Genomic DNA, 26,213 nt, shown 5'->3' on the forward strand with positions numbered 1-26,213 from the left:
CGGAGCACTGAGCTTATTATTTTCAAAGCCTTTACATTTAATTCAGCTTGTGTCATGCTAGTTTTGCGACCCGCAGAAACAACTGAAGATGACAACCAAAATGTAGAATCCTCAAAAGTTAAGAAACCTGAATGCTATGTCAACAGAGCTCTGTGATTATTATCAGATGTATTAGGTTACGAAATCTGACTTATTGGATATAAATGTTAATGATATGTTACAGAAAGACCCCACTGAATGATTCAAACATGAATAATCATATTTGTCTTGGTAAAATGTATTTTATAACATAAGGAAGTGAAATATCATCACCAAATATTGTTTTCAGCCACTGTGGGCAGAGTGGGTAGACACCCTATACACACACACCTCATTTTCAGTATACACACTCACACTGAAGTATAGGCATTTGAACAACACAGTGCCTTCAGAAAGTATTCACACCCCTTGATTTTCACATTTTGTTGTGTTACAGCCTGAATTTAAAATGGTTTAAATTGAGATTGTGTCACTGGCCTACACACAATAACCCATGTCAAAGTGGAATTATGTTTGTAGAAATGTGTACAAATTAATTAAAAATGAAAAGCTGAAATGTCTTGAGTTAATAAGTACCCCTTTGTTATGGCAAGCCTAAATAAGTTCAGGAGGAAAAATGTGCTTAACATGTCACAAGTTGCATGGACTCACTGTGTGCAATAAGTGTTTGACATGATTTTTGAAGGACTACCTCATCTTTGTACCACACACATACAATTATCTGTAAGGTCCCTCATTCGAGCGGTGAATTTCAAAACAGATTCAACCAAAGACCAGGGAGGTTTTCCAATGCCTCGCAAAAGGCACCTATTGGTAGATGGGTAAAAAAAAAGAACAAAAAGCAGACTATCCTTTTGAGCATGGTGAAGTTATTACTTACACTTTGGATGGTGTTTCAATACACCCAGTCACTACAAAGATACAGGCGCCCTTCCTAACTCAGTTGCTGGAGAGGAAGGAAACCGCTCAGAGATTTCACCATGAGGCCAATGGTGACATCAAAACAGTCAGAGTTTAATGGTTGTGATAGGGGAAAACTGAGGATGTGATCAACAACATTGTAGTTACTCCACAATACTAACCTAAATGAAAAAGAAAGCTTTTACAAAAATATTCCAAAACATGCATCCTGTTTGCATTATTGGAGTAAACTGCAAAAAATGTTACTTTATGTCCTGAATACAAAGCGTTACGTTTGGAGAAAACAACATCACCGAGTACCACCTTTCATATTTTCAAGCATGGTGATGGGTATGCTTGTCATCAGCAAGGACTAGGGAGCGTTTAAGATAAAAATAAACAGAATAGAGCTAAGCAAAGGCAAAATCCTGAAGGAAAGAACCTGGTTCAGTCTGCTTTCCAACAGACACTGGGAGTAAATTCACCTTTCAGCAGGACAACCTAAAACAAAAAGGCAAATATACACATTGTGTTCTAGTTACAGCTTTGACTTAATCTGTTTGAAAATCTATGGCAAGACTTGAAAATGGCTGTCTAGCAATGATCAACAACCAACTTGACAGAGCTTGAAGAATTTATAATAATGTGCAAATATTGTACAATCCAGGTGTGCAAAGACTCACAGCCGTAATCTCTACCAAATGTGATTCTAACATGTATTGACTCAGGGGTGTGAATACTTATGTAAATTAAATATGCAAACATTTCTAAAAGCATATTTTCTCTTTGTCATTATGGGGTACTGTGTGTAGATGGGTGAGAAAAAAATTATATTTATTCAATTTTGAATTCAGGCTGTAAGACAACAAAATGTGGAATAAGTCGAGGAGTATGAATACTTTCTGAAGGCACTGAATTCACTCCACAGACACACAAACACACACTACCTGGTCTTCAGAGGCCTGCAGGGACTTCAGCGATTGGTCGAAACCCCTCAGCTCCTCCTCCAGGGCCCTGGCTTTGCTGTTAGTGCAGGGAGGGTGCGGAGTCACATACATGCGGAGCGGGGGCGTATTGTGGGGGGGGGTCATGCGTGGAATTTAGGTTGGACCCACAGAAACATGCAGAGACGGACAGATGGGGGAGGAGGGCATTTATTCATTAGGATACAGAACCATTGTTATGCAAACACACAAGTTTATTCTCATGGCCGTGGGAACAGTGAGGATGGGGCAGATTTGGGATGATACCGGCAGTGGGACTGGTATAATGCAGAACCGTATCAAATACTTTAAAAAACATGAGCTGCGCTTGATTTTGTTGGTCCGATACAATGGAACAGTCCCAAAAGTGCAAACAAATATAGTTTCAAGCAGCCATGGCGGGGTTCAAGCTATGGCCTCACAGTACCACCATCAGGACAAATTGGACAGATCGCCATAGGATTTGCTACTTCTGTAGTTTTTACCACGCTTGCCAAATATCAGAACACAACATCAAACAGATCAAGCAAAATGTTTTTGATTATGAATTTTGGACCATTTGTAATAACGTTGACTACTTTAAACGTCTTCTCCAGAACCGCTCGACTCCAAACTTGGTATATAGCATCTATGGATGCACATCTTTAAAACGCTATGTTTTCCAAGACTCTCGCTCAAACAATATGGCCGCTATAAGCCAATGAACATGCATTAAGGTTTTTCCTGTCCAACAGTGCCACCATGCAGCCAAAGATAACCATACTCTACAGGTTAGCTAGACTCATCCCTGAGTGCGCCAAATTTAAATCAGATCAAGAGCAATCAAGATAGTCAAAACAGATCAAGAGCAATAAATAAGTGCCCGTTATAGCGCCACTGTGGTCAATTTAAATGTGCTTACATTGAGTCTTGACAGTGTTTGGAACATGTCTATCAAGATGTTACAATACGAATATTGTGTCTGATTTATATGCATTTCAAGTGCCAGGCCAAGACCACTTGAATGTTTATTGGTCAGTAGCAGCCATGTTGTTTGAGATGCTACCCACATTAGCTCAAAACGGGATGAGGGGCATGACCTTTAAATGTTTGCATCTTCAATCGCTTGTTATAGCGTCACCATGTGGCCAATTGACATGGCATTGCATGAGAGGGTGTGGCCTAGCTTTGCTGCTTGAACCCCTAACAATGCATTTGACCCAGGCATTGTGATGATGTAGACTGGGAATTGTTCGAATATAGTTCAAATATAATCCAAATGAGACGTCACAATGTATGTTCGCATTCTGCATTGTGTAGTTGTGACAAGAGTATGTTTATGACAGAGCTACAATGCTGTACATGTAACATTTTATACCGTATTCTATGTGCAATAGATGTCTACATTCCCTTGGGGGAAAATGTCAGTATAACTAAATTATTTGACAGAATCATATTTCGCCGTGTGGAATAAGTGTTGTTAACGTACCACTAGTGTAGTTGTGTATACGTGTGTGTTTTACTATTGTGCAGTTCAATCATGTGGACGGCCACTTACGCCTCAGCAAGCTCTGCCCTCTCCTCTGTGCGCTCGTGATCCCCCTCGATGATCAGCAGCTTACGAGCCACCTGTAGATGCACACACAGAATTATTTGCTGCCAGTTGCACAAGAGGGCAGACGGAAACAATTGCTCACAAGATTGCCGCAGATGGTGTCCAGGTGAAGTATGAGGAGAGACGCCCATGGTGGCTATAAATTGGGTACATCTTGGCCAAAACTGTACTAGTGAGCTTACAGCCTTGCGTGAGAAGAAATGTATGCGATTATGTCCACTTCTGTGTCTCGATGTTGAGGATGAGGACGTTACCTCATTGTGTCCGTGTGCGTGCATATGAGGCAGTACTGAAGCATTGTGTATGTACATGATCGCACCAATTTCAACACACATACATTATTACCTTTCCTCAGCAATGTTGCTCAACTATCCGAGGATAGTTCAGGCACAGCAGGAAATTCTATTCATTCTGAGGAGGACCCTGCAGTGTGTGTGTGAAGTCTGCCGTGTGTGTGTCCGTGCGATATCCTCACCTCCTCGTACTTGCGGTCAGCCTCCTCAGCAATGTGCTTGGCCTCCTTCAGCTGGATCTCCTGTAGCTCCATCTTCTCCTCATCCTTCAGGGCCCTGTTCTCAATCACCTTCATGCCCCTGGAACCAACACACACACACGTTAGATGTATTGTATCATTTGGTATTGAAACGTACATTATATGTATCCTATCATAACAGCGTACCATTTTGTGTTAATAAACCAATTCTCGATATTAGACTTTGGATATTTGTCAAACTAAACACACTCTTATCATTGCACACTGTCAGCAGCATGTGACTCTACATTTCACACACACTCAGGGAGGGAGCATCAGAGAAAGACACATCCAATCAATTAACATTAGTGACTGGGCCATTGACTCATGTGGAGATAGCGAGGCCAAACATTTTACATTACATTTTAGTCATTTAGCAGACGCTCTTATCCAGAGCGACTTACAGTTAGTGAGTGCATACATAATTTTTTTATTTTTCATACTGGCCCCCTGTGGGAATTTAACCCACAACCCTGGCGTTGCAAACGCCATGCTCTACCAACTGAGCTACATCCCTGCCCTACCCTGGACGACGCTGGGCCAATTCTGCGCCGCCCCATGGGTCTCCCGGTCGCGGCCGGCTACGACAGAGCCTGGATTCGAACCAGGATCTCTAGTGGCACAGCTAGCACTGCGATGCAGTGCCTTAGACCACTGCGCCACTCGGGAGACTACACACACACTATCATCAAAGATACTGGTAACTAACCCAAGATTCATCAATTGGCATCAGGAGCAACTGAAGCACAGTGGGCAGAACAAGCAAGGAGGAGGGAAGAGCCAAGCACAAGTTAGCGAGATCCTATTGGTGCGTTGTAGCATGTATTTGCATATTTCCGTTAGGGAACGCCTTGTCTGAAGTACACGTGTGCAATAACTCATTTCGCCCTTGCACTCCTAAACAACATTTTTTTAAACTAATGCAAACTTAGCGCACTCCGTAACTTTTTTGTTACAGAAAGTTTAATCAATGACAAAATTAGCAGAATGTCGGCCAAGTTTAATCTAGCTCCATCTTCTTCCACTTCCCGCCACTGGACTTCCTCTCATCATCATATTTGAGGGGAAGATCTAAACAGATGCGTTTCCCCTTTTGTCTGTGCCATCGTTGCGCCCATGTGCTTTCACTTCCTGTCCAATAACAAAGACAAACTAATGAGGTGTAGAACAGGGATGGGCAACTGGCAGCCCGCGGACCAATCTCATAACAAAAAAAAAGCTAAGAAAACTCAGTCAGGGTCTCAACTTACTGTTTTGCTCGCGGGGGGGGGGGTGACGCACACCCACGAGCCACTGCGGCCCTTCCGATTTTTTGTGCCCCCACCCCCATCAGTTGCCCATCCCTGGTTTAGACCATAATGACTGAGGCCAAGACCCCTCTTTTCAAGATATTGTCTTACTTCATGTTAAAAAGTTATGCTTCCATTGCTGCATAAGGCCTTTTATAATAATAATGTTGGTGGGTGCTTATATTTGTCCTATTTCACACATGTACAAGTGTATATAAGTTTATGCAGATGACACTTAGGTACTGTATGCCATTTCCAACAGTTGACCAGGCTATGTTAGAGCTGCAATCTGAGCTTGCTGCCTTACAGAAAGCCCTGGTTCGTTTATAACTCGTACTTAACGCGGGCAAGACTAAATAAATGTTGTAGCATGCTAACAGATACCCATAGACTTCCACTCATTGCGCTAACGCTAGTTAGCATTGGCTAGCGAAACTACTTCTAATTTCCTTCATACTGGACACAGATATAAAAATGGTATCCACTAGTTCAGCTGTCTCTAGGGAAGTAGATAAAGGGCCTCATTGCCAAAATCACTAAGTATCCCTTTAAACTGTGGCGTTTGGAGAATTAGTGTGGGGGCCTCTTTTCCCCTCTTTGTTCATGTGCGCTGTGGGTGTGTCCCACTGACCTCTCACTTTCGTCTGCAGCCTTCTCTGCCTCCTCCAGTTTCTGCAGAGCGGTGGCCAGTCTCTCCTGGGCCCTGTCCAACTCCTCCTCAACCAGCTGGATACGCCTGTTCAGGGAAGCAACCTCAGCCTCAGCCTGTATCAGGGAGGGGGAGAAGAGAAAGAGTTAGGCTAAATGTCAATATACTTCTCAAATTGAAATGGAATTGACCCCAACCCCTCTTAGAACCTACAAACAATGATGTACTATATATGCCACGATAGATAGGCTTTCTATAGTGCTTTTTCTAGTGCTCAAAGCACTTAACATTGCATCATGTAGGAGGCTAGACACAATGTTCCAGTCAGATGGCCATTTATTCACCTTGATTTTCTCAACACACACACATCCATCCAGTACACTGGTTATGTTCAGTGTAACAACATTGCAACTATGCAACATCTGTGACTTTGGGGGGGAATCTGCATTTATTTTATCCTACCAATTGTTTGTTAGTTTTATCCATGGTTAACCACCATTGAAGAGGTCTCTAGAGCAGCTATAACAATTTGCCAGTGTACCCAGGTATACATAGGAGAAAAGGCAGATAACAGGAGAAAATAGATAGCCATAGATGGACAGACGAGAGAGACGGAAACATTGACACGCGAAAGGTGGAAGTAGCCTACAGTGGCTAAATGACAGAATCTGGCACTGAATAGCCATGTCAAGCTAAAGGGATCCTCTACTCTATAACTGTAGGCCTACCACGCTTTATGTGTAATGTGAGGTGGATCAATTTCCTTCTTAATGGTACATAAGGATATTCATTACAAATCACGGTTTAACTAGTGCTGAGCGATTAGCCAAATTCAGGTATATTTGGGGGTTTTAAATAACTAAATTGACCGACGTCGGTTCAATTATTTCAATTGCATTTTGTTCGTTTTTTTTCTGTGAGCTCAACGCACCGTTTCTCTATCAATCATGAACTGTGGGACGATGTAGGAAGGTGTAGTTTTCAACAGGTCAATATTTGTAGTAGTTAAGAGGAGAAAATGTGGCAATTAACTACAATGACCACAATCAATTGTGCCTACAGCTGTGTGTTATCAGTGAGGGAGTTCTATTACGCTGGCCCAGGTTTTCCATAAAATAAATGTTAGAATTTTCAAACTAGTTTTTATTGGGGAGGCAGATAAAGCGTTATCAAATCACTTTTGCATGTGAAAATACAGAATCCTACTTATTACTACACGTGCTTAAATAATTCACTTTTGTTTTGAGCCGACTTCGCTGTTGGACAGAGCGGGGCACCTGGCTCACGCCCGGGAGGTAGCCTGGTTTCAAATCGAACAGAATTAACTTTCAGCTGGTAATTGCCAGGGCAAGCCTGTGGGGCCGGCAGACAGACACGGAGAGGAAGGGAGGGACAGAACACATTGCGAATGAGAGAGACAGTACTTATCCACTGAACACGATCATTCGGATAGCCATGCTAGCGTCGCCCTTATGCCGGTCCTAGCAAGCATGCTAGGTGAGCCAATCCAGTAGGGGCTGGAAGCTATTATGAGCTTTGATTGGTCAATCGCAACATGATATCACAGTGGCCTCCCTTCTTAAATGGAAGACGTTTGGAACCACCAAGACTCTTCCTAGAGCTGGCCGCCCAGCCAAACTGAGCAATCGGGGGAGAAGGACCTTGGTCAGAGAGGTGACCAAGAACCCGATGGTCACTCTGACAGAGCTCCAGAGTTCCTCTGTGGAGATGGGAGACCCTTCCAGAAGGACAACCATCTCTGCAGCACTCCACCAGTCAGGCCTTTATGGTAGAGTGGCCAGACGGAAGCCATTCCTCAGTAAAAAGGCACATGACAGCTCACTTGAAGTTTGCCAAAAGGCACCAAAAGGACTCTCAGACCATGAGAAACAAGATTCTCTGGTCTGATGAAACCAAGATTGAACTCTTTGGCCTGAATGCCAAGCGTCACGTCTAGAGGAAACCTGGCATCACCACGCAAAATATATATATATATAAACTAGGCAAAAAAAAGAAACGTCCCCTTTTCAGGTCCTTGTCTTTCAAAGATAATTTGTAAAAATCCAAATAACTTCACAGATCTTCATTGTAAAGGGTTTAAACACTGTTTCCCATGCTTGTTCAATGAACCATAAACAATTAATGAACATGCACCTGTGGAACGGTCGTTAAGACACTAACAGCTTACAGATGGCAATTAAGGTCACAGTTATGAAAACACTAAAAGAAGCTACTGACTCTGAAAAACACCAAAAGAAAGATGCCCAGGGTCCCTGCTCATCTGCGTGAACGTGCCTTAGACATGCTGCAAGGAGGCATGAGGACTGGGCAATAAATTGCAATGTCCGTACTGTGAGACGCCTAAGACAGCGCTACAGGGAGACAGGACTGACAGCTGATCGTCCTCGCTGCGGCAGACCATGTGTAACAACACCTGCACAGGATCGATACATCCGAACATCACACCTGCTGGACAGGTACAGGATGCAACAACTGCCAGAGTTACACCAGGAACGCACAATCCCTCCATCAATGCTCAGACTGTCCGCAATAGGCTGAGAGAGGCTGGACTGAGGGCTTGTAGGCCTGTTGTAAGGCAGGTCCTCACCAGACATCACCGGCAACAGCGTTGCCTATGGGCACAAACCCACCGTCGCTGGACCACACAGGACTGGCAAAAAGTACTCTTCATTGACGAGTCGCGGTTTTGTCTCACCAGGGGTGATGGTCGGATTCACGTTTATCGAAGGAATGAGCGTTACACCAAGGCCTGTACTCTGGAGCGGAATCGATTTGGAGGTGGAGGGTCCGTCGTGGTCTGGGGTGGTGTCACAGCATCATCGGACTGAGCTTGTCATTGCTGGCAATCTCAACGCTGTGAATTACAGGGAAGACATCCTCCTCCCTCATGTGGTACCCTTCCTGCAGGCTCATCCTGACATGACCCTCCAGCATGATAATGCCACCAGCCATACTGCTCGTTCTGTGTGTGATTTCCTGCAAGACAGGAATGTCAGTGTTCTGCCATGGCCAGCGAAGAGCCCGGATCTCAATCCCATTGAGCACGTCTGGGACCTGTTGGATCGGAGAGTGAGGACTAGGGCCATTCCCCTCAGAAATGTCCGGGAACTTGCAGGTGCCTTGGTGGAAGAGTGGGGTAACATCTCACAGCAAGAACTGGCAAATCTGGTGCAGTCCATGAGGAGATGCACTGCAGTACTTAATGCAGCTGGTGGCTACACCAGATACTGACTGTTACTTTTGACCCCCCCTTTGTTCAGGGACACATTATTCAATTTCTGTTAGTCACATCTGTGGAACTTGTTCAGTTTATGTCTCAGTTGTTGAATCTTATGTTCATACAAATATTTACACATGTTAAGTTTGCTGAAAATAAACGCAGTTGACAGTGAGAGGACGTTTCTTTTTTTGCTGAGTTTACTTTTTTAGTGGCGTGCCTCTGCTAAATGCATATAGGGGAAACACTGAAAATATATCTTTGCGTTTTCAAACTAGTTTTCATTGGGAAGGCAGATAAAGCCATTTTATCAAAAGCAATCACTTTTGCATTTGAAAACAGAATCCCTACCTCATTCCTCCACGTGCTTAACCTACGTCACATTTGTTTTGAGCAGACCGCCATCGGCCAAAACTGGGCACCTAGCACAAGTCCAGGAGGCAGCCCAGTTTCAAAACGAATGCAATTAACACTAACCCGGTTCACTTATCAAATCCCCTCAGTATATTTGGCTTAATGTACATGTCCTGTGAAAATCTAACTTTCCTTTAACTCATACCCAAATAACGTTGATGACTCAGCCGATACTCGTATGTGGCCAAAGCATAAATTGGAAAAACACTTCAAAATCCCTACTTCGAACTTATATCTCAAACAGAAAGTAAAAAATTAAATGCTTGCTATTTCCTCAGACAGAGGATGTCATCATTTAGCAATTAGCAGTCTAATTGTGTTAATATTTTGAATGATATGTATATGCCCATACCATTCCAACACAGAAAAGCTGCTTTTAACAAACATAATTACAATTTTTGGAAGAAAAACTATTTCACCCATATTGTAATCAATTACAGGTCATATCCAGACAGTTACTTTAAGTTCCAGTCCCTCAATGACTTCAATCATTTGGTCGAAAAGTCCCCACCCATATTGCTCAAAACCTTCCACTAACAATTCCTTCGTAATGCTATTCAATAATACACACCCCATTTGATGTGTCAATGTCAATAGGAGATTCCATAAAAACACTTCACTTCGATACAGCTACGACCGGAAATTATGTTTTCGTAGCAGGTAGGGAGAATTAGGTTAAGGTTAGGAAAAGGTTTAGCGAAAATGCTCTCCTAACTCTGTGGCTCCCAACCAGCGGTACTATGACTTGCCCTAAGACTCATGATCCCATAAATCTACTGGTAAAATACACGAGAGGATACTTCAGGGGTACTCCGGCAGAGTAAAATGTTGTTGGTGGTACAGTAACAGAAAACGGTTGGGTACCACTGCCCAAACCTGCTACGAAAAGTCCCATGTCAATAGGCTCCTTGTAGGGCGGAGGTGTAAAATGTTAATTGCATGAATGACGACCCAGTCCCAGTGTACTTTAAAAAAAAGAAACAATGTAGCCTATCTGCGCACGTCGTAGATCGAATCTTGTCGAAATGCCGAGAATAAAAAAATAAGGGAACTTCTATGGATGATCCTAAAATATCATTTTACCTGTTCTCTTGATGTTTTCTCCACCTCGACCTGTCTCTGAAGAAGTTCAGCTCGCTCTTCGGCTTCATCTGCCTGTTGCTGTAAAACTTTTATCTTTCGCTTAACCGCGTCGATGCTGTTGTTTCCAGACATTTTCTTGTGTTTGTGAGAGTGGGCTAGGCCTAGTTAGTTTTTTCCCCCTTCTTTAAAAAGTTTCTTAGAACTTCTACTCCAGTACGAGTGCTCCAGAACGAGAGAAAAAAAGCAGCAACGCCCTGCCAAAATGGTCAAACGTTGATTGTTGTAGGCTAGTGGCGTGGGAATATGCGTTCTTCCTCCAAACAGCAGGGACACTCAATAACGCACTTACAATTGACACTGGTCTAACCTAATTTCGTCGAAAATTCGTGTTTTCAAAGTAGCCTAATCCTGTTGGATGGTTTAAATAGTTTCTGCAGCTATCATTAGCCAGGAAGCAGCAAATATGTTATTTTTCTACAGACGTGGCAAGCAGTCCTAATTCATTGGCTTCCGCTGTGGAAAATGGGGCGAATTATTTCAATTGCACGCGGTTATAATTTAAGCTAATTCAAACGAATGAATTCTAAATTGCCTTGACAAGGGATTTGCTGTCCGGTCTCTCCCTCCCCTGTCTCAAAATCACTATGCCCTGCCCGCTTGGTTCAGCTCTTTCCTTTTCAACCCACTTCCGGCTTGCTCCACACCCAAATGTCTGGCGAAGACAATAAACTGGAATGCGGATACAGTCTGCCCGTAGAACACTAGTTGGTCCTCAGAGGAAAAGTAAAAATGATCCCGTCAGCGCATTGAGCAGGATATCTCTTCGACAGGAAGGCACTCCTTGGTTACACATGTCCTGACCAGGTGAAGTGACGTAACATGTATAAATCATTCGCATTCCAAGCCACTCCGGAGGTAACGAATGAGAAAGTCCATGTAGGTGGGTATATTGTCGAAACTTCAGCTTTCATTAAGAGAAACCAACCATTTAAGGCAGCACATAGTGTGCGTGTATGATTATTGCCCCAGTCTTTTATCTAAATTGATTTTGTTATTTGTGTGAACTTCTGACATATTTGTCTCAGCCATCAATCTGTATGTGAGCTGTAAACTATGTCACACTGTCTCTATACCCTGTCTACGATTTAGTACATATTTGTGAACGGTGTAAGTGTGTGTCTATATGTGTGTGTGTATGTCTTCTATCTACATGCTATTTTGAATTGTATGCCTACTTGTTCATCGTGTGTGACTATGTGCTTGGTATGTGTACATTTGTTTGCTTGTCATCACATTGTACCTGAAGCCTCCAGACACCGAATATGACGGCTTCTTCATTCCTTCATGTTGCACAACAACTGGAGGATGCTGAGACATGCACCAGAACACACACACACAAATCAAGTCACTACTTGTGAACCATCAGTAAATTCAGTGTGATATAAAACAAGAAAATGCACCTTGTCTTGTTAAATGTTGGTTTATAGATGGGTTAAAAGACAGACGTTTTAATGAAAACAGCAGGCATGGCTAATATTTCAATTATGCCCAAAATAATATTTCCTTTTGCGATAAAGAAAGTGTTTTGAATGGAATTGAACTCTTCTATTTCAGTGAATGAACAGAGCTGTGAAGGCAGCTGTGTTTCAAACAGGCCTTGAGATGCAGAGTATTGAGAATTCCTGCTGTAGTCATCATGTTGCATTTCATGGCCCTCCTTTCCTGTCTCTCACTACCGGGATTGTGTTTATTAGGGCACGCAATTTAAAACATTTTCCAACAGAAAAAGGAAAAAAAGCGTTTCTTATTGGTCAACTCCAGTTAGTCCCTCCTTGCTTTCTTCCGTTTGGTGCCTAACGAACACGATCTTGTCGTTCCCTCATGTGAATGGTCTCAGTAGGTGGATTGATTGTCCACTTGTACTTCCAGTTGTGACACCAAGTGTCGCCCCAGACCACATGATTGGCACTGTGAGCCATCTTTAGACGTTGACTGAGTGTGTCTGCACATTGACCACGTTTACCTGCATTTCGAATAGTAGCTCATATCCCGTTTATGGGCTTATTCGGGATAAACTGTTTACATGCACCTTTGATATCCCGCTAATGAGTATCCCTGTATCCATGATTAAACAGAATATTCCTAATTTAAATTAATATGGGTTAAATGGAATAGTAACTGAAATATGGACACTGACTGTACTGTAGGCCTATAACCTCTCACATGTAGCATATAATATTATCTCCTACAGAATTATTCATTTCTTGCAGTGAAATTATACAACAAATGTTAATTTTGTCTCGGTAACAGGAGTGGATAAATATTATTTATTTCTTTCAGCATCTCTTGAGAAAATACGAATGCATGTGTAATGTATATTTTTTGACAACGTTATGCAAGCAGACAGTATTTCAACCACATAACATATGCAACCAAGACGAGCTGAAGTCTTATCGGAAGCGTGTTTCGTCGTTTTATCAGCTTTTAATTTCCTTAAAACCGGTCAAACTCATGGCATTTGGACATTTTGCACAGGAACAACCTTTCCACTGTTTTGGAGTTATTGCATTTTCTTCCCGGTCCCTAAACGAAACAGACAACTTTGCCAGTGTTAACTAGATTACTAATGCGTTCCTTCTATCGATGTCAGACATTATTCTACATTATTTAGTCTTTAGGGGCAACACGTTATGACAGAAGAGAATCTGCATGTATCAAACTATAGTTGACAAACAAATGGCCTACGAAATGTCGGAAATTATAATGACCTACCAAATTTAGGAAAATAATAAGCAGAAACTTAATTTAAATGATAGTAAATTAATTATAGTAGGCTAATTTATTATGGAATTATTATGGTGGATCGAACTGTGCCGGTAGATTACTTTTTTAAGTGATTTGATTGACAAGCAGATGAAAACAATCACCACAACGCCCATAATATGTGAAAGTGAGCCTGCGCAGACCGCGAAAAACAACAGTAAACGGGACAAGACTTTTACATGCCACAGTATCCCATCTTAGATCAGCATATCCTAAGCATCTTATCCGGGGATCTCATAACGTGGATACAAGCTTTTTCGGGTTATTGTAAACGGGATATGATGTTTATATGAGTCAACTCAAACACAGAATACTTCAGTATCCCGAAAAATAACTGAATATTTGGTGTGCATGTAAATGTGGTCAGTGATTCTGCATTGCTATGGCCAGAGTATCCCTATCAATTTACATAACTGTGAAATGTTAATTGTATGAGTAGGTCTAATTAGATGTATAACTAAGTTTGTAACTGTAAGTCTATTTTCACATTTCAAGTTTAATTGTCACATGCACAAGTACAGTGAAATGCATTTCCTGCTTGCTCTTTCCCAACAATCCAGTAATCAATATCAGTAGTACTATAAAATAAGTAAATACATTTTAAAAAGTCAAGTGGAACAAAAAAGTAAGTAAGCTATATACATGGTCAGTTCCAGGGTCAGTGCCAATACCATATTTACAATGTGCAGGGATACTGGAGTGGTATGATTAGATATGTGTTACAGGAAGGGGTTGCAGTTCCGGAGCGACCCACTAGGTGTCATCCTCCGACAACCTTAGGCACCTCCTCACTCACAGTTGGGACTAATCATCTTCCTATTGGTGTCACCTGTGTCTATCTGATTCACCTGTGTATTTATGCCCTCACTTCCCTGTGTTCCCTTGCTCAGTTTTCTCTGCGAGTTTCACTATGCCAAGCAGTACTGATCAGTGTCTGATCGAGTGACGTATGGACAGGTACGTGAGAAGTGTTCTCCCTGTTTATTATTTCAGTCATAGTTAGTATTTCATATTTTTGGTTGTCTGCCTGTTTTTTGGAGTCTTATTTGCTACGCCTTTCTTTTTCGTGTAAAGTCCGTTATTTTGTATCCTGGCTTCGGGACCATCAGTAAAGTTCCTTGTTTCACCATCTCTGCCTACTGTCTAACCTGCATCGCACCTGGGTCACACCTCACACCAACCCTTACAGAAAACTGAGCAACTATGGACCCAGCGGAGGCAGCACAGTATCATAGCACATTGGCAACGCAGGGAGCCATGCTGAACCAGCACGACCGCAGAAGATCATCAGCTGACGATCGCCGTGCAGAGCCGGGTGGACACCCGACCAGCACCGGCAGCCGGCGGAACAGAAGCCGCGGCAGCGGCGTCTCCAGTCTCGCCTGCGACATTGCGGGAACCCTACCTACCACCTCCGGAGAGGTACGACGGACGTCCAGAGGGCTGCAGGGAATTCCTCACCCAGTGTTCCCTGATATTCAGCCTACAACCCTCCTCCTTCCCGATGGAGCAGGGCCGGGTGGCCTACATTATCACTCTTGACGGGTCGGGCCCTTTCCTGGGCTACCGCGGAGTGGGAGAGCCAAACTCTGGTGTGCTCCGATTCCTACCTGTTCACCCGGGAGCTACGCAAGGTGTTCGACACCTCTCTGGTGGTGTCGGGGCATGAGGCCGGGAGGCGGCTCACAGCCTGTCAGCAGGGTGACCGTTCGGTAGCGGACTACTCCGTGGAGTTCCGGACCCGGGCTCGAGAGGCAGGATGGGAGGAGGCCGCCCTGGTCGTCCTTTATGCTCAGGGGCTATCGGAGGGGATGTAGGACGAACTCTCCTTCAGGGAGCTGCCTGAGTGACTGGACAGCCTCGTCAACCTCTTGGTGCGGGTAGACAATCGGCGTCGTGAGAGGGAGCACGAGAGAGGCATGATGCAAGGCGTGCCTCCGCGTCCCCCTATCAGCCCGGAGGCTTTCCGCCGATTCAGGGAGCAGACGCCTCAGGAGGAGGCTAAGCAGCTGGGTGCGGCGCGCTTGTCCAGGATGGAGAGGCAGAGGGGTCTGCGCCAGGGATGTTGCCTGTACTGCGACCAGACAGGTCACCACTGTGAATCATGCCCGGAGAAGCCGGGAAATGGGAGGGCTCGCTAGTATTGGGAGGGGTGCTAGCGAGCCGGAACCGAAACCCCAACTCCAGAGACTCTTCTCCCCTTCAGGGTTCAGTGGGCCCGCGCTGCGCGTCGGGCGCATGCACTGGTGGATTCTGGGGAAACCTGATGGACGTGGGGCAGGCCCAAGGGTGGAGCGTTCCGTTACTCTCCCTCTCCGAGCCGGTTCCGGTCATGGGCCTGGACGGCCAGCCGTTGGGGTCGGGCTTCATCACTCGGCGCACTGTTCCCGTGCGTGTCCGGGCGGCGGGGGGGCTATGGGAGGATATCCAGTTTTTAATTGTGGACTCTCCTGAGTGTCCCCTCGTCCTCGGGCACCCCTGGCTGGTTGCCCACAAACTGGTCCAAGGGGCGGCTCATCCTGGAGGGAGGCGCTGCCCCCGTCCTGTTCCGGTCTCCACCGACCACTCATCAGCCCAAACCACCGTCCCAGACCACCTACTAGTCCTCACCTCTTCCCCAGGTCCCGCACTCCGAACCGCCTACCGCCCTAGCGGCGGTTGCCATCGGGAGGACGGCAGCTACAGACTCCGTCACCGGCCCAGACCTGGCAGGCGTTCCCCGGGCGTATTGTGATCTGGGGTAGGTGTTTAGTAAGAGGCGTGCCAAGGGCCTACCTCCTCTTAGGCCATACGACGGTGCTATCGATCTCCTGCCGGGCGCCATGCCCACACAAGGGCGACTGTTTTCCTTGTCCCGGCCGGAGATGCTGGCCACGAGGGAGTATATCGACGAGGGTCACATCCGTCCCTCTACCTCACCCGCGGGCGCGGGCTTCTTCTTCGTGGGAAAAAGGACGGTGAGCAGCGGCCGTGCATTGATAACCGGGCGCTCAACGACATCATCGTTAAGAACCGCTACCCACTCCCCCTGATGACGACGGAATCCGAGTCGTTGCAGGGAGCCCGGGTCTTCACCAAGCTGGACTTACTTAATGCCTACAACCTGGTGAGGATTCGGGAGGGGGACGAGTGGAAGACAGCGTTTAACACACCCAGTGGGCATTACGAGTACCAAGTCATGCCGTTTGTCTCTCTGATTCACCTGTGTACTTATGCCCTCACTTCCCCGTGTTCCCTTGCTCAGTTTTCTCTGTTAGTTTCACTATGCCAAGCAGTACTAATCAGTGTCTGATCGCGGGTCGTATGGACAGGTACGTGAGAAGTGTTCTCCCTGTTTATTTATTATTTCAGTCATAGTTAGTATTTCGTATTCTGCCTGTTTTTTGGAGTCTTATTTGCTCCGCCTTTCTTTTTCGTGTAAAATCCGTTATTTTGTATCCTGGCTTCAGGACCATCAGTAAAGTTCCTTGTTTCACCATCTCTGCCTACTGTCTAACCTGCACCGCACCTGGGTCACACCTCGCACCAACCCTTACAGATATGTATAGGGGTAAGGTGACTAGGCATCAGGATATATGATAAACAGAGTAGCAGCAGTATGTATGATGATTGTATGCGAGTGCGTGTGTGTAGTCAGTATGTATGTGTGTGCGTCTGTGGAGGCTCCCCAGAGGAGGAAGGGGAGGACCATCCTACTCAGTGAATTAAATGAAAATGTAAAATAGTGAAACATTAAAAGTTATCATTTTTAGATAAAACTTTACTAAATATATTCACGTTACCAAATAACTGATTAAAACACACTGTTTTGCAATGAAGGTCTACAGTAGCCTCAAAAGCACTCTGTAGGGTAGTGCCATGGTGTAGCCGGAGGACAGCTATCTTCCGTCCTCCTCTGGGTACAATACAAAACCTAGTAGGCTCATGGTTCTCACCCCCTTCCATAGACTTATACAGTAATTATGACAACTTCCGGAGGACATCATCCAGCCTATCAGAGCTCTTGCAGCATGAACTGACATGTCGTCCATCCAATCAAAGGATCAGATAATTAATCTAGTACTGAAAGCATAAGCTACAGCTAGCTAGCACTGCAGTGCATAAAGTGTGGTGAGTAGTTGACTCAAAGAGAGAGAAAGACAATAGTTGAACAGTTTTGAACAAATTAATTTATTAAAAAACTAAGGAGAAGCAGCAGAGAGAGCTAGCTATATTTCATTGTATTTTCTTCTTCTTCCTAGTTTACCTTTCACTTACTTAGCTAGCTAATGCAGCTAATTTAGCCTACTCAACAACCTGAGGAATGCTATTTATGTTAGCTAGCTGGCTAAGGTTATCCTACACTGCAACTCTTCCAAGTGAAGGTAAGCTTTCGGTTTTATGCATTTATTGCCACTGGGGTGGAACTGCTAAACTGTTTGCTGTACACTGTATTGCGTGATTGTACACATGGATTGGATTGTGGGAGAGTGGGTTTACTAACGCTTTAGTTCTAGTAGCTATGTTGACTACGGCGTTAGCTAATATGGTGACGATGGAGGCTGTGTAGCGATTAGTGGTTATGGTATGAAGGTTTGGCTTTAGTCGTTTTTTCGCCTTGTCACAGACCGATGTTGTGCACTGAAGTCCACAAGCGAAGGGAAAAGGTGAGAGGAGGAGAGCACTTAGATGCGAGAAGGAATTATTCAACGAACAAAGTGATGATGCATGTGGCTGCTATGAAAGTGAACTGTGTGTGCGGGTGTATTCATTCCGCCAATTCTGTAGCAAAACGTTCCTTTAAACAGAAACAAACGAGGATGGACCTATCTGAATTTGTCCAATAGAAACTCTAATTTTAGTTGCAACTGTTTGGACTAATGATTACACCCCAGATCAGCTAGATGCAGGCAAGAGTGTGCAAGGCGGTATTGAATGTGTTACTGTCTGTCACCTTGATTAGTCCAATTTGTCTCTTGACCTGTGCATCTACTTTATAAAGTTTCATTTATAGGCTGTTGTAGCAACCTCATGATGGGTATAGGTCAAATTCGAGTATCATGTAGTAGCCTAAACCTATCGATATTACATTGTGCTGGGCGAATGGAATATGAATGACAGTCATCCAATATGCTGTAATAGAAATAAGGCCATGTTCATAGAAAAACAAATCGTCCTCCCTGATCTTAAACGGCCCGGCGTTAAACAGCCACTGGTGTGCATGTTGTGTGTGTGAGCAAATTAAGTGTGTGTGTGTATGCATAGAGACCCCCCAAAATTATAGAAGGGTCAATGCAGATAGTCCATGTAGCCATTTTGTTAGCTATTTAGCAGTCTTATGGCTTGGGGATAGAAACTGTTCAGGAGCTGTTGGTGTCAGACTTGATGCTTCAGTACCGCTTGCCGTGCGGAAGCAGAGAAAATAGTTTGTGGCTGGAGTCTTTAACAATTTTCCAGGCCTTCCTGATATAGAGGTCCTGGATGGCAGGGAGCTCGGAGCTAGTGATGTACTGGGCTGTCCGTACCACCCTCTGTAGCGAGGGCGGTGCAGTTGCCATAACGAGCAGTGATGCAGCCAGTCAAGATTCTCTCAATGGTGCAGCTGTATAACTTTTTGAGGATTTGAGGGCCCATGCCAAATCTTTTTAACCTCCTGGGGGGGGAAGAGGCGCTGTTGCGCATTCTTCACATCTGTTTCAGTGTGTGGACCATTTTAAGGGTCTAGGAAACATTTAGGCTACATTTCCTAGACCTAGGGTTGCCAAAAATTGGCGAACAAAAAGGCTATTTCAGGATTTTTTTCTGAAGACTGAAATTAAGACATGAAAAGTAAACAATGTGAAGAATGATTTGTGTTTTGACAGAGAAAGGGGGGGAAAAACTGGATGCTAAACTATGCCTTCAGCAGGAGTTGAATGCACATTTGTTTTTAGCCGTTAGCTGCTGGCTAAGTAGCGCTGCTGAAAGAGCGGAGCTTTGAGAGCTCCTTAATGTGTGAAGATTGAGTTGCTCTTTACCCTCTTGCTGAAAGCTGGGTGCCTGTGATTTAGTACAAGAGCATAAGGAGCTAGGCACACTCAGGCAGTCATAAAACTGTCCTTTAGCGTGGTTTATTATGATGCTAATCCCGAGCATGTGGAGAGAGGCAGACAGGCCACTTAAGTCAAAGAGAGGTCTGTCCCAACAGTTTAGAACTCTGTCTGACTCCTCGGAGACTCAATGACACTGGAAAGGACACACACACACACACAGACAACCACACACATCGCACACGCAAAAGGACCACAGAAAAAAAAGCACACAGATAGTCATAAACACACACACACAGCAGAGCACTGTTTGGAGAGATCTGGTTACACTGCAGGGATAAATGCCCTTCACTAATATCTTTGACACTATTGCTTCACGTTGATCTAGTTGTCTCTATGAAACAATTATTCTATTCTGGGGGAGATATTTAGGACATAACCAGCTAGAGGGGAAAGAAGGTGGGGGCCCACCTAATATAGAAATACATGTTATTAAGATAGGTAGAAGGTAGGAAAAAAAGGGTAAATCAATATTAAGAAGAGAAGTAATAGGATGAAAGGGTATAGTACACTTAGCCTGACAGTGCAAGCTAAATTCTTCTGCTGCTCTGTCGTTCGCTACATACTTTATTTAGTCTGAGGATGCCATCATTGCAGTCATTTCTGGTGACGAGGGGCACGAGGGGAGTTGTACAAAACAAAGTCATTAGCGATTGGATCGTCTCTAACCAATCAGAGTATCAACGGCAATGGCTAATTTTCAAACCGCTGCTTTACCCACGTGTGTTCTGGCTCTGGCCCAACCTATCGGTTTCTGGAACAATCAGACTGCCCCGAATGTGTTCGCATTTGGTGTAGGTACTCAGATCCAGACTCATTGCGGAGAAAAAACTAACGTCCGTGGGTGTGGTGTAGCGTTTGGCCAGAGCAAGGAGTCTGGGTAGCCAGGCAAAAGTACACTCCCCTTCGTATGGACAGTGAAGCAAAAACTGTACATTTGGCTCTGTACTCCAGCATTTTGGATTTCAGATCAAATGTTTCATGAGGCGACAGTACAGAATGTCACCTTTTATTTGAGGGATTTTCATACATATCTGTTTTACTGTTTCGAAATGAAAGCACTTTATATATCTGGTCCCACCCATGTGAAGAAATCATAGGTATTTGGACAAATTCACTTATGTATCAAAGTAGCCAAAAGCATAGTATTTGGTGCCATATTTCTTGCACGCAATGACTATATTAAGCTTGTGACTCTTTTGGTTGTGTTATGCTTTGCCCAATAGTTACTGAATGGTGAGTGATGACTGGAGTGTTTCTGAACACTTTTAAATGAATCCTAATAATTCCATGATTAAGAAAAATCATGAATGAATCATGATTAATTTCGAGTGAGATGCCGTTCAGAGGCTACAACAAAACATGCTAACTTCTCACCATTACCAATAACATGGGAGGTTAGCATTTTTTTGGGGGTATGATCTTTATTCATGATTTTGGGGGTATGATCGTCATTATTCATAATTCATGATTCATTCATGATTATCCGTAATCAAGGTAGCATCCGCATTAATGTAGAAGTGTTCAGAAACATCTTCTATTCTTATTTACAATAGAATTTACTCAAAAATTATATAATACATTATTCACCATTATTCAAACAATCTGAAACACAACCAAAACAAACTGCAAATCCATCAAGTTTGTAGAGTCACAAGCTTGATGTAGACATTGTGTGCTAGGAATATGTGACCAAATACTACACTTTTGACTACTTTAATACAGTATGAGTGAAATTTGTCCAAATACTTATCGCGTCTTCAAATTGGGGGACTAGATATATAAAGTGCTTTCATTTCTATAAGGTAAATGTATGAAAATACCCAAAAATAAAAAGGTGACATTCTGTACTGTCGCCTCATATGAAACATTTGAACTCAAATCAAAATGCTTGAGTAAAAATGTAGCTTCACTGTCCAAATACATACGGAGGTGAGTGTATATATAAAGTTTAATGTTTTTTGCATTTAGTAAGTTTGTCCCATTGTCTTCTCCTATGAGGCAGCTGTACATCCCCCTCTGGTATTTCTGTTATGCCCCATCTTTCCCCTTTCAGACCACTAAACGACTTGAAACTCGTAATGTGTAAGCTCACACACACACAGTCACATGATTTTGCCACATAACTGTACAGACAGTGTAGGGCAGACTGACCAGACGAGCACATAACACCCGTAATGACCTTGGCTGGTTGTAAACCATACGAGTCATTGGGTAATCATCACTCCAAGGCACCACACTACCTATTTACTGCAACACACACACCTAAGCCCCTCTGCTATTTCAACATGGTCACTCCATGCATTCTCCCTATTGAGGCAAACGATTATGATGGCAGCTGCTGTTTGTGTTATATATATATATATATATCTTGGCTGTGATAGCCTCAAGGTTAGAGAGGCAGGTTGGTAATGGGAAGTTTGCCGGTTCAAATCCCAGTGCTGACTGGAAAAAGTGAGCTGGCAACCGGAGGATTGCTGGCCTCAATAACTAAAATGCCATCTACAGCAACTGTGCCCTTGAGCAAAGCCCTTAACCCCCAAACTTCTCCAGGGGCGGCGCTCTGTGGCTGACCCTGTGCTGCTCCCAGCCTGTCGTGTTTGTGTGTGGTGTGTCTGTTGGGTACTGTCACAGCAAAAATAACAATATCTGTGCAAATGGACAATAAAGGTCTATTATATTCTATTCCATTCTTTGGGGAGCGTTCAGATAGTAAAGCATGTGTGCACTATCCAAAATGAGCATGAAAACCAAACCTTTGAATTATATGTAAGCTTCCTAGCACTAGAGTTAACCCCTAACTCCAGCGGTTTACTGCTCGAAATGAACTGCTACTAAAGAGAAATCCCAGAAACAGGCATGGCTTTGTGGTTTTCACATACTCCTTGACCGAACTAAAACAGGCCCTCTTTGGCAATGTATGGGTAAAGGCACTATGGCTCGTGAATCCAAATGTCATGTGTTGTTCAGAAAATCGGAATGGTTATATTATCTGTTGCTCAAAAAGTCTGATGACTTTGGAGATGGTTAGTGTCTTGTCTTTCTATCGCTAGTAACATAACAGCAACTAGATCCAGTGTTCTTCAATCCTATTCCTTTGGACCCACAGGGTGTGCAAGCTTTGTTTTAGCTTAGCACTAGCACTCCTGATTCAACTCAAGGGCTTATTGATTAGTTAAATCAGGTGTGTTAGTGCTGGGCTGGAACAAAAGCCTGGTCCCCTAGTGAATATATCGATGGTTATTGTCCCTAAAATGGTAGCATGGTTAGTGTGATAGTCATAGCTTGACTGGATGACATAATGGTCAGAATAGGGGGATGAAACAGCTGTGGATGGGTGATCAGAGGGAATGAGAAGAATGGGAGGGAGGGGAGACACCAGGCACCAGGTTTAACCTCCTGTGGTCAGCATACCACCCTGCATCCAACTGCTGGCTTGCCTCTGAAGCTAAGCAGGGTTGGTCCTGGTTGGTCCCTGGATGAGAGACCAGATGCTGCTGGAAGTGGTGTTGGAGGGCCAGTAGGAGGCAGTCTTTCCTCTGGTCTAAAATAAAATATCACAATGCCCCAGAGCAGTGATTGGGGACATTGCCCTGTGCAGGGTGCCGTCTTTCGGATGGGACGTTAAACGGGTGTCCTGACTCTGTGGTCACTAAAGATCCTATGGCACTTCTCGTAAGAGTAGGGGTATTAACCCCTGTGTCTTGGCTAAATTCCCAATCTAGCCCTCATACCATGGCCACCTAGTTTTCCCCAGCTTCCAATGGGCTCATTCCTCTCCCCTGTAAATGAGAATGTGTTCTCAGTCAACTTAACGGGTAAAATAAAATATATAAACCTGTCTAACCCTGTAACAGCAGATTGTCTTTTAAGAGCACAAGTGTGTTTGCTTTGTCATACAGTATGTAATATAAGCAGGTATGAGGCTTTTGGTGCCTTCAAGCTTACTAAATGTTTAATGGGTACCTGCCCAGAACCTGCATTGCTCCAGGTTCAAAGCTCGTATCTGTAGCCTGTTATAACTTCGGGACTTACTAAGGCATCTGGCTAGACCTATTCTACACCCTCTTCTGTTGATGATGATCACTGGACCAATTCCACAACACCTCTTCGAACTTATCATAATTTCCAAAGCAACCCCAGCATCTATGTCATGGCACCAATGTGACCGGCCTGGTGTCAAACCAGGATCGTCCCTGCTACTTAAGACCATGTTAACCCACGTAACAAATAGCCTAGGCATCAGTTCTTGGAGCTAACACACGTCTTTAGGTCTCAGGAAAGTTTACTTATCTGGAGCTGAGTTGGTAGAAGTTGCACCTAACCACTGGTCCAGGGTCAGCAATTTTATTGTCCTCGTAATACTTAATGTAAGACCTAGGAAGAACACAACACACTTACATCTGCAGCCTTCTTGTCCGCAACCTCCAACTTCTCCTGGGCATCCTTCAAGGCCTCAGAGTATTTGTCCAGCTCATCCTCAGTTCCCTTCAGCTTCTTTTGCATCTGCAGCAACTCATCCTCGTGCTGAGAGAGAGAGAGAGAAAGAGAGAGAGAGAGAGAGAGATTTGCACACTTTTCACACTATGGTGCAGACCTGAATCGTACTGGGCTGACCCTGACATTTTCTTTTCACCTTGACCTTTCCAGCACGGTTCAAGCAACTATGGTGGATACATAACCAGGCCAGCACAGTAAAGCTCGGCTCATTAGTGTGAAAATAGTATTTGTTAACTGATAGCCTCATAACCTTGTCCATTGCCGTTCATCAAGGCATCTTGACTGTCACCCAGGCCTGTGTTCAAATAGTATTTTTCTTCTTTCAAATACTTTGAGTGTTTGATTGAGCTTTTCTGGGGTGGCAAATGGGCCGGTTTTGCACTTTTGGGACTTTTCCATTGGCTCCATTGCACCAGGCAAGCAAAAAAAAAAGTACTATTTGAACCCATCTCTGCAGCCGCCTCACCTGTCCTCCTGTCACAAGTAACCTAAAGCCTGATGACAGGCCTGGCGTGGTTCCACTTCAACGCCATCTAGATATAAATACTCCCTCTGGATGGTAACATCCCCTAACAATCACTCAGTGAAAGGATCCTAGTGTATAGCCTTTTGCAATTTCTCAGTGGAGAGATCACTAGTTAAACCACTCCAGCCTTGACGGACAGCCTGTCTGGCCTTGCTAATGAGAGAAATATGGTCTAACGTTTCTATCAAGTTGTCTTGGCATGGTTTTGAATTTTCCAGTTGTCTTTTTTTTCCTGGACAGGTGTCACTTTGGATTCAGTTGTTAAGTCTAGTTAACTCGGTCCTATTCTTAACCATATCCTAACCTCTAGTATTTATAGTAATGTCATGAACTTAATACCTCATTTTCAAGAATAATACATTAAATCACTGGAATGTAAAAGAAAACCCTTACAAATTAAAGTATATATATATATATATATATATATATATATATATATATATATATATATATATATATATATATATATATATATATATATATACACACACACACACACACACACACATCTGTTACAAACACATCTAGAAAAGCAGGTGAGATGACTCTTTCACTAACTAGTATATTGCAATATTGGTTTAACATTTCACATCTGTTTGAACAATTATTTTTTAACTCTAACTTTTAACAATGACAGGCCTAGGGGTTGCAACCAAGTTATATCTAAGCAGATGACTACCCCTGACCATTTCCAATAACACAGCCACATCATGGAAACATATAAGCCATTTCACCTTTCAAGACTTCCACTCCCCATCCCTGTCCCAGTGGGAAAAAGTTGGCATGGGACGTCATAATGACATTTTCTGATGGTTAATTGGATTTCCACTTGTACAGACAATACAAACAGGGCTCAGGTCAAAAGTAGTGCAATATATAGGGACTAGGATGCAATTTATGACACACACACACACGTCTTTTTCTGGTCACTAAAAATACGTCTGAAAAAACATCCTTGTACAATAAATATACAACCTGACCATGACGTACAAAAAATGACAGAATGACGTCATTGCAACCAGTTTTGCTCCCTGGGGTAGTAGTAGCAGCCTATAGGTGCCCATGTCCCCATCCATGATAGAGGGCCCCCCCTCACTCTCTCTAATGTTGTTGGCCCACCTGCTTGCTCCTCTCCTCGGCTGCCTTCTTGTCGGTATCGGCTTGTTCTGCCGCGTCCAGAGCATTCTCCTTATCCAGCTTCAACATAAGCATCTTCTTCTTGACTGCCTCCATTTCTACGAAGGTTTTTGGGGCTTTTTGACCTCAAAGATATAGGAAGGGGGGGAGATAAAGGGTGCAGGACAGCCAAGTCCTGTCAACTCAGTGGAACAGGACAGACAGAGAGAGGGAGTGAGGGAGAAAGAGTAGAGGAGAGACCAAACTCATGGATGGAAAGGGAACATATATATCCCCAAGTGTAGATGGCCACACCCACAAACATGTCCCTCCCACTTTAGCCTTCTGGCTCCAACCAATTCAAACCTTTAAAGCTCTGTTCTTCAAAGTGATCTACTGATCCTTCCTCTCCATAATAAAGCAAATTAGGATGAACTTACCTTGATGTTGCGTTGTTCC

The 26,213-nt window shown here is 43.9% G+C and overlaps 1 protein-coding gene across 3 annotated transcripts in view; it reads right to left on the bottom strand.

Moving 5' to 3' along the window:
* LOC311132816 (uncharacterized protein) overlaps positions 1-25,871 on the bottom strand; it is a gene marked incomplete at its 5' end in the record, with an annotated part of 38,514 nt that extends 12,643 nt beyond the window's left edge. For 2 of the 3 annotated variants that reach the window (XR_014613544.1, XR_014613545.1), the window contains 5 exons: positions 1,887-1,962; positions 3,460-3,530; positions 3,992-4,109; positions 5,969-6,102; positions 10,722-11,439. Coding sequence is in view for 1 of the 3 variants with exons in the window: in XM_084166159.1 (XP_084022285.1) it covers positions 1,887-1,962; positions 3,460-3,530; positions 3,992-4,109; positions 5,969-6,102; positions 24,014-24,139; positions 25,758-25,871 (639 nt within the window). Of the gene's footprint in view, positions 1-1,886; positions 1,963-3,459; positions 3,531-3,991; positions 4,110-5,968; positions 6,103-10,721; positions 11,440-24,013; positions 24,140-25,757 lie in introns of those variants that run through there. The other variant, XM_084166159.1, reaches the window with a different exon arrangement.
* Positions 25,872-26,213: the final 342 nt, after the last annotated feature.

Source organism: Coregonus lavaretus (genome assembly GCF_964263955.1).
Source record: "Coregonus lavaretus genome assembly, chromosome: 7".
Taxonomy (NCBI): domain Eukaryota; kingdom Metazoa; phylum Chordata; class Actinopteri; order Salmoniformes; family Salmonidae; genus Coregonus; species Coregonus lavaretus.